Raw genomic sequence first — 14,214 nt, 5'->3', positions numbered from 1 at the left:
CAGGTCCCATCTCACACAAGAACAACCCCTCCCCCAGAGCAAAGGTTGCTTTAGTAATGTAATAGCAAACTTAGAGCATGAGAGAGAGTTTAGCAACATTCTGAAATATTATCTTCAAATTTTATCTGATGTTACTATAAAGACAAGTGGAGTAGGACATGGGTTTCTCGTTCCCCCTCACCTCACATCCATGAAGACCCTGCTGTTGATGTTTCTAGTATGTGCTGGACTGTGATGCCCTTGGGGTTTTATACATCTACAGTCTTAGCCCTGTAAAATGAAATCGGATTCATCATTCTACAATTCACTAAGAATAAAAAACAAAAGATATATCCATTAAGAAAAGATGGGCTGCATTAAAATAAAATGCAAATCAAAATATCCCTACTGATATAAAGTTTGTTTTTCATTACAGGTGGTTACAGAAGAAAAGGTTAAAAAGAGAATTCAATCAGAGGAAGTCAAAATAACAAGGCTCTTTATAACTGTGCCTTGAGTTGTCCTGGAAAAGTATATACACACTGAGAGCCATCCAGTAGCTCTTACCTGATTGACAGGTTAGCCAAAGGTCTGGGGAGTAGACTTTCTAGTTTATCCAGGACCTGCCCTGCCCGGGTACATAAGCAATGAAGGGTGTCTCTACATGCTTTCTAGATGATGATGAGCCTATTATCCAAGAGGGACAAGCCAAATAAGAAACTGAGAAACTGCTCTGCCTCCTGTTCCTGAGCCATTGCCTTCCTCAGGGCCCTGCTGTTGCCATACTCTTATCTTTGAGACCTGCCTTGCTAACACTAACCCAGCACGGAGTCTTGGAATCTGAAAGCTAGCTCGCTGTTTTTCACACTAATTCACTCAGCACCAAAGCAACCTGTTCTCCCCATGTGTGGCATAGATGTCATCCTGTCTTAATTATCTGGGCGTCCCCTGGGTGTGTTTGCCTCCAGCACCTGCCTTATGTCTTCACAAAAGCAGGTGCCCAGTGAATAGTTGATATGCATTGGCCAGGTTGGCTCACTTTAGGAGGGATGCATTTTGAAACCCCCTGTTTCTCTTTCATCCTTTTCCCTAATTTGACCTCATAGATCAAAGATCTTTGCTGTTCCTTCACTTTATCTTGTGTCTACTCTTTGTTCATTGGGGGAAAAAATCCTAAAAATGCTGTGTTATCCTTTAGAAAATGATGTCAAAAGTACAGATTTTTTTCAACGCCAAGTACCAAGAGTCTTCTCTAATGCAGACATTTATGTAATGAGAAACATGATATAACATTTGAAATCAGGGCTGCTTTCCAGTGCAAAATGAGTTATTGTTGATGTTCAAGAAAGACAAGGAGAGTGGACTATCCTGCAGTCCTCCTTGGTCCTTCTTTGGTATTTGGTCCATCTTCTCCCTCTGCTCTCCTCTTTTGCATCTCTCTTTCTCTTTGAGCTGTCCCAGCTACACTACACCTTTTGGTCTCTTGAACTAGACAAGCCTGGAGCTCTCAGCTCTCTCTCTCAGTCACCCTACACTGACCTTTGCTTCTCCCTGGTAACTTCCTTTAGATCTTTGAGAGGCTCTCCTTTCCTCATTGCCTTCCTCGAACTCTTGCTGTCTTCACACTCTTATCTCTGAAGGGGAATCACTAGCGCAGCACTGAGACTTCGAACTAGCAAGCTAGCTGCCTTTACACTCATCCTCTATCAGCATCACAGCACCTGTTCTCATCTAAATCCCACCTTCTCACTAAGGATCTGGGTAATAGCCTCCACTTCCCCTCCAGAGGCCTTTGGCCCTAGCCACTGTTAACTTTCCTACTTTGCCCCATCCCGTACATTCACCATAACCTTACATACATCTATAACATTCACCTCTATGTGGAATTTACTTCTAGTCTGCCCTTGCTCCCACTTTCACTGTGATGAAACTTTCCTAAGGCAGGCCTTTGTCAGCTTTATTCCTCCTATATCTCTGCCCTACAGCAGGAGCTGAAACAGGATAGTTGCATTCAAAACTCTGTGAGACAAACAGAAGACTGTTACCGATTGGCAACATGTTGCTTCTCTATTCTGCATCCTTGAATCTTTGAAATAGAGGACATGTGACTTATTTGGCAATTCTATGACCACTCATCTCTAGATAAACGCACATGCTATGGGAAATATGAACAGAAAAATCTCACTTTAGGCTGGATGGAAAATGGAAGTCAGAATATAAAGGAGAAAGCATCAACAACGGAACAGGGGAAATCACAGTGTGAATGAAATCTTGTCTTTCATGTTCTTTTAAAGAACATTGATGAATAATTTGACTTGACTTACAAACTCACTATGCAGGCTTGAGTAAGATGGTCCTTTCCGGTGGCCACTCTTTTTAAAACAGGTGTCTATATAGGAGTCTAATGTGACTAAGTTCTGAAATACTCCATGTTCTAAAGCCTTGGTCCAAGACTCTTGCTATTGAACAGTTAGGTAGGATGTCTAAGAGGAGGGCCACTCACTGTGTTGAGAGGTCATCAAGTCATTCTGTCTAGTCCTCCTAGGGGACAGTGAGCCTTAGACCCTTCTTTCTGCCCTTTGTCCACTGGCCATAAGGTGAACAGTTTTACTTCAAGTCTCTAGCCTCTCCAGATGCTCAAAGCAACAGGGCCAAAGCCATAAAGTGTAACCTCAGGACCATGAGCCAAAATAAGCCTTTTCTTTTTATAAGTTGATCATTTCAGGTGTTTGGTACAGTGACAGAAAGCTAACACAGAGGCCATGGGAGCCAGAGCATTTTCTTTCCCAATTGTGAGTATTGTGAGATCCCACTTGAGCATTCTCACTGAAAACATATCAAGGTGAATAAGGCTTACCTCTGAGGATCGGTGCTGATAAGAAGTCAGAGATATAGTATTTTCTGAGGGATGATATCAGGCTTCTCAGGTAGGCAGAGCCCAAATGGCTGGCCATTTCAAGTATCACCAAGTTAAAGTTAAAATATATCAAATGGAAGAGGGCAGGATGTTCTCTAAGGTTTTGAAGAAATAAAGGTCAGAAGGAATTGGTGTTTTTATAGTGTAATGAAGGACTGGACCTTCACCTGAGAGTTATCCCTCCTCCATAGTCTAGAAAGGGCTCTGTCTTCAGATGAGCACTGGGGCTATAGTTGCTAAGCTGTACTTTTAACATAGGTAAGACAATGGTTAAGTTTCAAGTCCTGGCTGCTATTTATTAATTACATGCGCCAGGTAGGTTATTAAACCTGAGCCTCCACTTCTTCAACAGTAAATGGGAGTGGCCATTACAGAATTGGCCCTCAAGTACTGCCCAGAGGATTGGGTTAATATGTGGAGTGTACTTAGGACAGGGACTGTAATTACAATCCAACTAGCAATGCTACATGCATGTCTCTGGCCTCCTGCTATTTAACATTGGTCTCCTTTCATTCTGATGTAACGTTCAACCAGGAACATATTTTCTTTCTTAGAGGTGTGCTTACACAGAAGAAAATGTGCTTAGCACAGAGATTCGTAGAAAAGCCCATCCCAGAGCCTGCCATTTCTAATGGCTAATAGATCAATTACTCTGTGGGTGTGTCTGGCATGCATCCACTGCAGAGCCACAGAGGCAAAGCACTAGGATGCTGGCTGGGGGGTTTCTAGTCCAAGAACAGGTTAGTTTTGATTTTTCCCTCTTCACATTGGCACCCTGGTACCTATGGCAATACTAGTGCTTTATATTTGGAAAGCAAACACTTAGTGATGAAGGGCCTGAAACCTCAGCCTCCAAACCAAAGGCCAGATCTCTCTCTCTCTCTCTCTCTCTCTCTCTCTCTCTCTCTCTCTCTCTCTCTCTCTCTCTCATCTCTATCTCTATCTCTATCTCTATCTCTTTGCTTTCTTCCCAGCAGTGGTACTAGCTGTGTTAGTTCCCTGACTAACCCAGTCCAACAGGAAGGACTGCAGAACTCCCTGGGCATCTGTCCCTGTTGTGGGCAGGTTTGCATGAAAAAAAAAAAAAAAAAAAAGGAAATCTTTTTTTTTTTTCAAAGTATAGAAAATTAAAGCTTGAGTTCGAAGCCAGCCTGGTCTACAGAGTGAGTTCCAGGACAGCCAGAGCTATACAGAGAAACCCTGTCTCGAAAAACAAAACAAAACAAAACAAAACAAAACAAAACAAAACAAACAAAAAAAGTTAAAGCTTATAGGAGCAAGACAGTGGAATGCCCCGTGTAAGCTGTAGTGACTTCAGTTTCTCAAGAAAGTCTCAAGTATTTTCACTGAGATCTGTAACCCCTGCCAGGGACTTCATAGGGACTCCTGTGAGTTTTTGTGAATCCTTGGTTAAGTAAATCTGGAAAAAATTGGAGCTGTTTGCGGCTGATACCCATCAGTGGGGTGATGGCATGCATGTTACTAAAGTCCCTCTTCCTACTGGCATCTTATGGAGTGAATTTCACCTTCCAGAATTAGCAGATTCTGCTTTTTATTTTGTCTTCTAGAGAAAGGAGAGAGAGCAGCAGGGAGACCAGTAAGTCTTAACACAGTTTAAGTGAACTGTGGGACTTGCTTAGCAGAGCAACTCTGGGATGTTCAGCTATGGCTTGGGTTACAGTTAAGGTGGCATTTCCTGATTGGCCTAGGAAAAGAACCAAGAATTACAATGAGGGACAGAGCGGCTTAAGAGTCAAACAAGCAGCTTTCAGGGAACTTGGAGAACAAGCCTATTCTTAGTTTTTAAACACATTTCCTCTATGGAATCTGAGAGAGACAGAGGAAGCCCTGAGAAGCATTTGGGCTGTTGCAGGAGTGAGGTTGGGAAAAGTATGGAGCAATGCAAAGAGCAGACGTTTAGTTAGACACTTGTCCTGGAGATGAGGCAGGCAGTGCCCTGTTGAAATTCAGGGTAGGTACTGAAAGACAGCCCTCTTGTCTTCAAACTCCCCGAAAGATGCCTTGTGTTGACTTAGAGGATCGGGATACTCGGTTTGATGAGACTTCATTCTATGTTCTTGTGACAGCCTTCCCCCTGGCTTCTGGCACAGCCTAGGACCTCTCTGCAGTTTCTTTCCCAGAGGTCTGGGAAGTTGGGGGTGAGGGAGAGCGAGAACTGTAGAGGCTGGGGAGCTTCGTTTTGAGGAAGACTTGGGTCTTCAAACACCTGCTGGAGGAGGGAGGGTAGTTGACTCAAGGGGATGGAGTGAGCGCACCTGCTTAAGGTGAGCATGGAAGCCCACCAAAAATAGAGCGTTGAGAAGAAAAGGGGGTGGCGGCGGGGTGGGGGTAGTGGCTCGTGACCCAGGTAGGTTTGGGGAAGCTGCGGCAAGGTGCAGCGGAGAACTGAGGCACCTGGGTCTGAGCCAGAGCGACGTGGGAGTGTGACGCTGCAGTGGCGAACAGGTGAGCGGCTGGGGCTCCGGGTCCCCGCCCTTGCCTCCTCCTACCGATTCTCTACAGCACTTGGCGGCTCTGCGGCTCCTCCGCTTCTCTCGGTTTGGGGTTTTGCAACTGGCAGCTGGCTTTTTTCCCTCCTCCCCTGTCGAGGGCTCTCCTTCTTCTTTTAGGTTGCTCCACCCCGCCCAGGATCAGGCGAGGGGGAACGAGCTCCGCCGCTGCCAACTGGCGCCCAGCGCAGCCGCGAACGCGGGGAGTGGAGTCCCGGGTCTGAGCGCGCGCTCCAGGGCATCTGCTTCTTCCGTGCCCCGGCTACCCGAGTCCTCCCACCCTCACCCCTTCTCTACTTTTCCCCCCGTTTGCAATCACATGGCATTTTAAGAATGCTGGAAAGATGGCGGTAGCGGCAGCGGCTGTGGCTGCGCCGGCTGGCGGTGGAGGCGCCCGGGCGCAGCGGAGCGGACTGCTGGAAGTTTTGGTGCGGGATCGCTGGCATAAAGTTCTGGTGAACTTGAGCGAGGACACCCTGGTGTTGAGCTGCGAGGAGGGCGCTGCGGCGTACAACGGCATAGGGACTGCCACCAATGGTTCCTTCTGCAGGGGCTCCGGAACCGGTCACCCGGGCACCGGCGTCGCTCAAGCCCCGGACTCTCCTGCCGGGGTCCGCACCGCCTTCACCGACCTCCCGGAGCAGGTGCCTGAGTCCATCTCAAATCAGAAGCGGGGCGTGAAGGTGCTGAAGCAGGAGCTGGGCGGACTGGGCATTAGCATCAAAGGGGGCAAGGAAAACAAGATGCCCATACTCATCAGCAAGATCTTCAAGGGGCTGGCAGCGGATCAGACCCAAGCCCTGTATGTGGGCGATGCCATCCTGTCGGTGAACGGAGCAGACCTGCGGGACGCCACCCACGACGAGGCAGTGCAGGCACTGAAGCGCGCAGGCAAGGAAGTGCTGCTGGAAGGTAAGGGGTTAACCCTGCGCGAGGCGGGGGGAGCGGGGGGGGACTACCCCGCAGTACCACTCACTCTTCTGCCCATCAGCACACTCATACTCACCAGCCACTAGCCCGGCAGTAGAACCCCACAGTGTCTGTGTTTTGCTACGGCTGTGTCAGGCACGGACTTTCTTTTTCGACAACTTTTACTACCTGAGGGCAGCTCATCTTCACTCTATCCCTGACCCAGGGCGCTGTACTAAAACACTGAAGTGCCTGGGTTTTCCTGGCTTGGATGAGGTGCTTTAGTGCACTGATGTCGGAAGTTTCACACTTATCGGTACACGTGCTTTCATATTTTTATCTGAGGACAATCCAAGTGCAATTTGAAGTCTGGGAAATGGGCCGGGAAATGGAGAGTGGACGGGATTTGCATCTGCCCACATTGCAAAGCAGGGCCACTGACTCATGGCAGCTCTGGTGCTTTTCTACTTTGGCAAAATTTTCACAGCCTGGGCAATCCAGCTGTGAAGACCTGAGAGGTTAAAAAGAAAAAAGAGAGCCAGAGAGAGAGAGAGAGGTGGCAGTATTTGAATGCTAGAACTCAACCACCCTTTCCTGCTTCCCTGGAGCCCTGGAGAGAGTCCGTGAGGCTGTCAGTTTTGAGTAGTGCCAAAGGCTGGGAAAGATGTTGCCAATTTAGGCACAAGTTCACTTCCCCTGCAGGGTGTTCAGCCGGTCAGTCCGGATTCCAGGTTCTTCTGGGTGGAGAGCTGGTGAAGTGTTTTCTTTCTTTTTTTTTTTTTCTGCTTGTGTCTCTGGGAGAAGTGTGAAATCCAGTCTGCATTTGAAAATAGATTTCCCTGCCGATGAATGTAAAGAACTTTCGAAACTCTCTCTGAAAATCTGGTGTCTTCAACACTACAATCATCCAATGGGTATAGACTAGGAAGTACTAGTTTGGATGTGGCAATATGGGGGTGGGGTGGGGATGGTGGTGGAGGACTCCGAGCGGTTTCCCTTGCCCCAGCTCTGGTTTTCTGTCTTTGTAGCTCTTTGTACACACTTTCGCTGGCACTCACATTGCGTGATCATTTCATCGATGTTTCTCAGTTTCTTCCTAACTACAGATTGAGTTGTTCAGAAGTCTTTTATTTAGATAGGGGCTCTCCAGAGCTTGGATCCCTCAATGGCATGCGTGCAGAGTGAGGGAGTAAATTAACTCAGCTACTGAGACACTACTCCGACCTAGACTTTATAAACGTGGTGATTGACTTAAGCCTTTAAACTGAGATGTAATCAGTTCATGTTCACCCAACTGTGGTGCTGGTATGTGACTCTGAGAAGCCAACATGCTTGGCATGTGACAGCAGAAGAAAACTCCTGGCAATGTGATGTGTGATGGTCTGTCTGCTTCCTAGCCTGGAACACAAAGGGTTTGGGGTTTTTTTGTTTGTTTGTTTGTTTGTTTTTGTTTTTGTTTTTTTTAATTTGTCTAGAGGATTTTTGATGTCTTCATATTTAATTCGCTGCCCCTGAATCCAAAACCTAGATGGCTATTTGGCTTGGCTTGATGATTAACATAAGTAAACAGGAGAGAAATTCTTGATCAAGTATGTGTTGGTTTGGGTGACAAGGGACAGGCAGGATCTTGTGAGAGTGTAGTTTGGACTATAAACTTCTGGCACCTGTTTAGTTTGTAATCAATACTGAAAATACAGATAAAGGGAGGCACAAAAATATTTTACTTCAGGCATGCCCCTTACTACATCCCTTCTTCCTGTCTTTGATTTCAATTTAGTGAATAATAACTTGCCAAGGACTTTAGAAAACGATTCTTACACACAAAGAAGAAAAGATGACTGCCTGGAGTTGAAAATGATCTTAGAAAAAGGGGTGTGTGTGTATATGTGTGTATCTGTGTGCATATGTGTGTCTGCATGTGAGTGTGTATGTATGTGTATATGTATATGTGCATGTATATTTGTGTCTGTGTGAGTGTGCATGTATGTGTATGTGTGTATATGTGTGTGTTTATGTGTATATGTGTGTGAGTGTATGTGTGTATGTATATGTGTTTATATGTATATGTGTGTGAGTATGTATGTATGTGTGTATATATGTGTATGTATATGTATGTGTGTCTGTGTATATGTATGTATATTTATATGAGTATGTATATGTATGTGTGTATATGTGTTTATGTGTATATGTGTGTCTATGTGTGTATATGTATGTGTATATTTATATGTATATGTATATATGTATATGTGTGTGTGTATGCATGTGTATGTGTGTGTATGTATATGTGTATATGTATGTGTGTATGTATGTATATGTGTATGTATATATTTATGTGTATGTGTGCATGATGTGTATGTCTATGTATGTGTATGTGTGTGAGAAGATAATGTACTTAAAGAGTGATGGGAAAATGAGCTCTGTAAAAAGCTCTCTAGGGGCATTCTAAAGAACGCTGCATCGTGTCTTGCAGACAGGACATCAGGAGGAGACCTAGGCATCCTAGCCCAAAGTTTCAATTATTGTCTGCAAAGTTAGTGATGCCTACGAAGGAAGGTATGGCTTCACAGAGTGTCCCGTCTCTACCGCAGCTTCTCCCCTTTCTATGCTCACCTCACTAGAGATGTTGCCCAGTGATTTGCTCACTCTAGGCAAACATTCTACCACCAAGATTCACTCTCAGGCACCAAACTCAGTGTCTCTTATTTGAAACCAAGGGTTTACTGTCCTTCATGGTCCTCACTGATGTGGCAGTGGTCACATACCATCAGCTCAAACATCTTAACCCTACCTTTTGTCATTTGGCATTGAGCAGACCTTCCTAGTGAAGAAACTTGGTAGAGCCACCTCCCAAGCTGTTTTACATTCTCATAACCTAGCATAGTCTCTGTGTCTTCTGCAAAGTGCAGGTAAAGAAAGTGTCACCTCTTTACTTCCTAGCGTGACCCTACACAACTCGCACTGAGAATATAAGGCATACAGGTATTCAGCTTCAATAAAATAGACAAGAAATCTCCCATGTAAACTTGGGGATCAGTTCCTCTATCTTATTGGAGTTATTATTTCATAATTAGAAGTTTTTAGAAAAGGAATTTCTATATCACTATCTATCCATCTATATCTATCTATTTATTATCTATCATCTACCTAGTTGTCTATTTATCTGTCTATTATCTATAATCTATCATCTATCTCTGTCTATCTCTATCTATCTATCTATCTATCTATCTATCTATCTATCTATCTTTCTATCTACATCAAAACTCCAATACTGAGAGACCAGCCCTTCATAGGCTATGGGAGTTAAACATATCCTGGGGAAAGAGGCTTAACAATAGCTACCATTTCTTGAGCATTCCAATTATGCCAGGCTCTGTTTTCATCTGCTTGGCAACTCCAAGAGGCCAATACTCTTGTTTTCTTTCTTAATGAGTAAACAAAAGCGTTATGTTATCTACATAAAGCAACAATAATGTAGCTAGGAGGTATGAAGTCTATCTGATTTCCCAGATCAAGTAATCTCTATGCAAGGCTGAGCCCAAGCTTCACCAGGCTTCCATGTTGTTGAACCAGTTGAAGTTCCTGGGCTCCTGGTACATTCCCCACTTCTTAAATATGGTGAAGTGTCTGAGGCATCCCTGAGCAGGAGTGATTTGTGCAGTATACTCAGATGGGAGGGACGTGAGAAAGGACAGGGCTTTATAAATCAAATGTAATAAGCATCCGACTATCAAAACAAGGCTACCAGGGGAGAGAGAGCAGAACTCCTCAGGACAGCACTGAACACATGGCCAGCCAGGAGTATGAGGTCCCATTCTGATTTAAATTGTAAATCAGCCACAGCAAGTAAGCTAATGTGTTAACCAAGTACTCATTAACATTAAAAGAAGAAAATTTTGTAGTATGAACTTACTTCTCAGTTTAAAGAGAGAAAGCAGATACCCTACTGGAAACCCTGGAAATATGGAGCTCTATAATTCTAAAATATATCACTCAGACTATAATGTGACCAGAACCCTCTGTTGTTGAATAAGATAGAACTTTATGTGTGTGTGTGTGTGTGTGTGTGTGTGTGTGTGTGTTCATGTGTGTGAAAGCAGGAGAGAGTTCAACATCAGCTCTCTTCCTCAGTGACTCTCCCCCATAGATTTCAAGAAATGGTCTCAATCTCTGAACCTTGGAGTCACTAATTTTTTTGACTGACTAGCCAGAAAGTCCCCAGGACCCTCCTGTCTCTGCTTTCCCAGCACCTGGACTGCAGAAGTGTTCTGCCCATCCCCAGCTGTTTACATGGGCACTGGGAAACTGAAGTCAGGACCTCATGCTTACAGGCAATCAGCAACTGAAGTATCTCCCAGCCTTTCCCTTTAATGGATTAGTAAAATAGTAATGACATGTATCAGCACTTTTGTAGCTGATACAATAATAAAATTAATTCATCCATAGTTTTACCAAGGAGCTAAGTGTCTGAAAGATTAGTGTTAAAGTGTGGAGGTAGGGTTGGACGGAAATACCCCTTGTTGAAGAGGTCCCTGTGGAACAGGACTAACAGTCAACTCTGAGGAGAAAGAGAAGGATAGTTCTACACAAGAACTGTGTGGAGAGACTCCTCTATCAACTCTGCTTTTAAGTGCATCAAATACTGAGGTCCTTTGGAAAATCGCTCTATAATCCTTTCTCTCAGGAGTCTCCACCTCACTGTAATTCCTCCTCTGGTGATGAGGAGGAGGATGTTGGGACAGGAAGACTGGGTGACAAGTAGGTGGTGACTCTTCTGGGAGGGTTGGAAAAGAATCCAAGGCTTTAAGAATTTTGCTTTGTTAAGTGTGGTGGTTTGGTTGAGAATGGCAGCACTAGGCTCATGTAGTTGAGTGCTTGGTACCCAGTTGGTGAAAATGTTTTCCAGAAAGACTAGTAAGTGTGGCCTTGTTAGAGGAACTGTGTCCCTGGAGGCAGAATTTGAGATTTCAAAAGTCCACTTCATTTCTAGTTAATTCTCTCTCTGCCTTGTGCCTGTGGGTTGGATGTGAGTTCTTAGCTTCTGCTCCAATTCTACGCCTACTCGCCTACTACTGTATTCCCGTCATGATATTCACGGGCTCCTCCTCTGAAACTGTAAGCAAAACCTCAAACAAAATGTATTCTTTTATAAGTTGTTTTAGTCCTTGTGTTTCTTCACAGCATTAGAAAAGTAACTAAAATGTTAAGGTTGTACAGCCTGATAGCTTAGCTCATTATCTTTGAACACTTAATGAGTATACTATAGTTCTTTGGATATCATTGGGTTTTAGTTTGTTTTTTGTTGTTGTTTTGGGTTTGTTGTTGTTGTTGTTGTTATTGGGGGGGGGGTGGTTTGACTTTTTTCTTTGAATTCACAACTGGAGAGGCACGTAAGGTATCATTTAGGACTTAGAGAATTCTTCCACAGTGAATGACTACCTAGGGTACCTGTGATCCTTGGTTTCCATAACTAAATGCCAGCCATGTGGTAGCTGATTACTAAAATGCCTCTGTGCATTTCTGACTGCAACTAGAAAGGGCCTGTGGGCCATCTTCTTCCTTGAGAATCAGCTCTTTGAGCGTGCTTACACCATCCTATCACTTGATAGTGCTTAACCTTTCTGAAATTTACCCGTGCAGCAATGGCCAACCCATAAATGACAAGGTGCTAGTCACCCTTCTCAGCACTTTACGTGGATTAACTCAGATCCTCACAATAAAGTGATACTATTAATACCCCCGTTTTACAGTTATGTGTCTTGCAGAAGATGCACAATGACTTAGTGCTGAATCGCATTTGGCATTTGAGCAAGGCTTTATAGCTTTTGATCTCATAAACAGCCGTAGGAGATAAGCAGATTAGGTATTATTCAGCCCCAAGTCATTGACTAGAAGAGTGAAGTTGCAAGAGGTGCAAAGATGGTTTTAATTAGTTCTTCCGATTTCTTATCTACTTTCTTGTTCCTAAATAAGTTACAAGAAAACGTGGTGAATAAAAGAATAAAAGATTTATAATATCATTAGGTTTTTAAAGAGCAATTTTTGTTTCCATATGTATGTGTATGCCACTATTCATAGTCAGAGGTCAGAAGACATCTTGCAGGATGTCTGTCCTCATCTTCTACCACCTATGTCTCAGGGACTGGTTTCATGTGATCAGCCTTGGATTTGGATAGCTTTACCTGCTTATAATCTTACAACTTTAACAAAAGATTTATTTATTTTTTATTTTATGTGTACATGTGTTTAGCCTGCATGTATGGATGATTAGCCTGCATGTACTATGTATGTATGTATTCCATGCACGTGCTTGATGTATAGAGAGTCTACAGGGTGTTGGATGTCCCAGAACTCAAGTTATAGACTTTTGTGAGCTGTCATATAGGTTATAGGAACTGAACCAATTCTCTACAAGAGCAACCCACACTCTTAGCCCTTTGAACCATTTCTCCAGTCCCAAACTTTACTGTATTTTAAAGCCAAAAGTCTGTGGTATATCTCCTGGAGCTAAAACTAGATCTACTGAATGCTTTGCTTTCAGAAGGTCTCAGAGAGAATCTGTCTCTTTGTCTTTCTAGAAACCACCCATATGCTTGCCCTTCAGTACTCCCTTTTTCTCAGTGCCTCTAATGGCAGGTTGAGTTCTTCCCACATCACCCAAGACTTTTCTGCCTTCATCCATTTCAAAAACACTTGTGATTGTCTGGTTATGCAGAGATGATTCCTGAAGACCTCCCTGTTTTAAGGTCAACTGTTAGCAACCTTAATTCCATCTTCCACCTTTGTCCCTCTTTGTCACATCTGGTAACTTGTTCACAGGCTCTGCAGATGAGGCTGGGAGCATCTTTGAAGAAGGATATTTTTTTTCTGGTCAGATTAATTTGCTGAGGTTGCCCTGTGAGAGAATATCCAAATAGCCTTTAAGGATGTCTTCCCACTTTTAGAATAATCCCTTTCACCATCACAGCAACAGAAATTTGCATTCATTTGCATACTTATCCCCTAACAACTAGTTTACTGGAAACAGATACAGACAATGCAGATTCTTAGAGGGAGAACAACTGCTGTCTTCAAGCCACCATGAGATGCTGCGGTAGCTCATGAGTAAACCACCTAGACTATCCTTAGAGAGGGCTGGATAAGGCAAATGCTTGGATAGGCTCCCCCTACACACACACACACACACACACACAAAGAGGCTATGAGTTCAGATTATGATGCTAAACAAGCACAAGAAATTATCCTTTGGCAGAAGAAAGTTAAAGCAATGGATGTCAGCCATGATCTCTGATTACAGGGATCTAAAGCAATCAAGTTATTGGTGGCCCTGGCATTCCCCTACACTGGGGCACAGAACCAATAAGTGGGAGAGGGTAGGGTGGCAAGCACGGGGGAGGAGGCAACAAGGGTTTGTTCTTGTTTTTTGTTTTTGGTTTTGGTTTTGGTTTTGGTTTTTTTGGTTTTTTTGGTTTGGTTTTTTGGTTTTTTTGGTTTTTTGTTTTTTGTTTTTGAGGGGAAACTGGGAAAGGAGAAATCATATGGCATGTAAATAAAGAAAATATCTAATGAAAAATAAAAATAATAAAAATGAATAAAAAAATTTTTAAAAAAAGGTTATTGGTGGTTGGATGTCACATGGCTGGGATTAGTAATAACAAACTTGCCCTAATTTCAATAAAAAACAGTATGACAGAAGAAAAGTGCGGAGCACACATTAGGCTAATTAAAATTTGTTAGAGAAAAATAATGGGAGGATAGATGGGTAGAAAGGAAGGGGAACAGAAAAAAACAAAGGAGAAAGGAGAGAAAGAGAGCAAGGAGAGAGGGGGAGGAAAGAGGGAACTTGGGGTAGTAGTTAACTCTTTGTCCACCACTCACACTGCTATGTTACTGTGAGCAACA

The 14,214-nt window shown here is 43.7% G+C and overlaps 1 protein-coding gene across 1 annotated transcript in view; it reads left to right on the top strand.

Annotated features, from left to right (window-relative positions):
- Positions 1-5,396: 5,396 nt before the first annotated feature.
- Positions 5,397-14,214, top strand: part of Sntb1 (syntrophin beta 1) — a 257,294-nt gene continuing 248,476 nt past the window's right edge. The window contains exon 1 of the mRNA XM_031359477.1: positions 5,397-6,318. Coding sequence (XP_031215337.1) covers positions 5,751-6,318 — 568 coding nt within the window. The 5' untranslated portion in view covers positions 5,397-5,750. The remainder of the gene's footprint in view (positions 6,319-14,214) is intronic.

The sequence above is a fragment of the Mastomys coucha genome, unplaced genomic scaffold (assembly GCF_008632895.1).
Source record: "Mastomys coucha isolate ucsf_1 unplaced genomic scaffold, UCSF_Mcou_1 pScaffold7, whole genome shotgun sequence".
NCBI classification, from domain to species: Eukaryota; Metazoa; Chordata; class Mammalia; order Rodentia; family Muridae; genus Mastomys; species Mastomys coucha.
The sequence above is the reverse complement of the archived record's forward strand: the minus strand, read 5'-3'. Positions and strand labels throughout refer to the sequence as shown.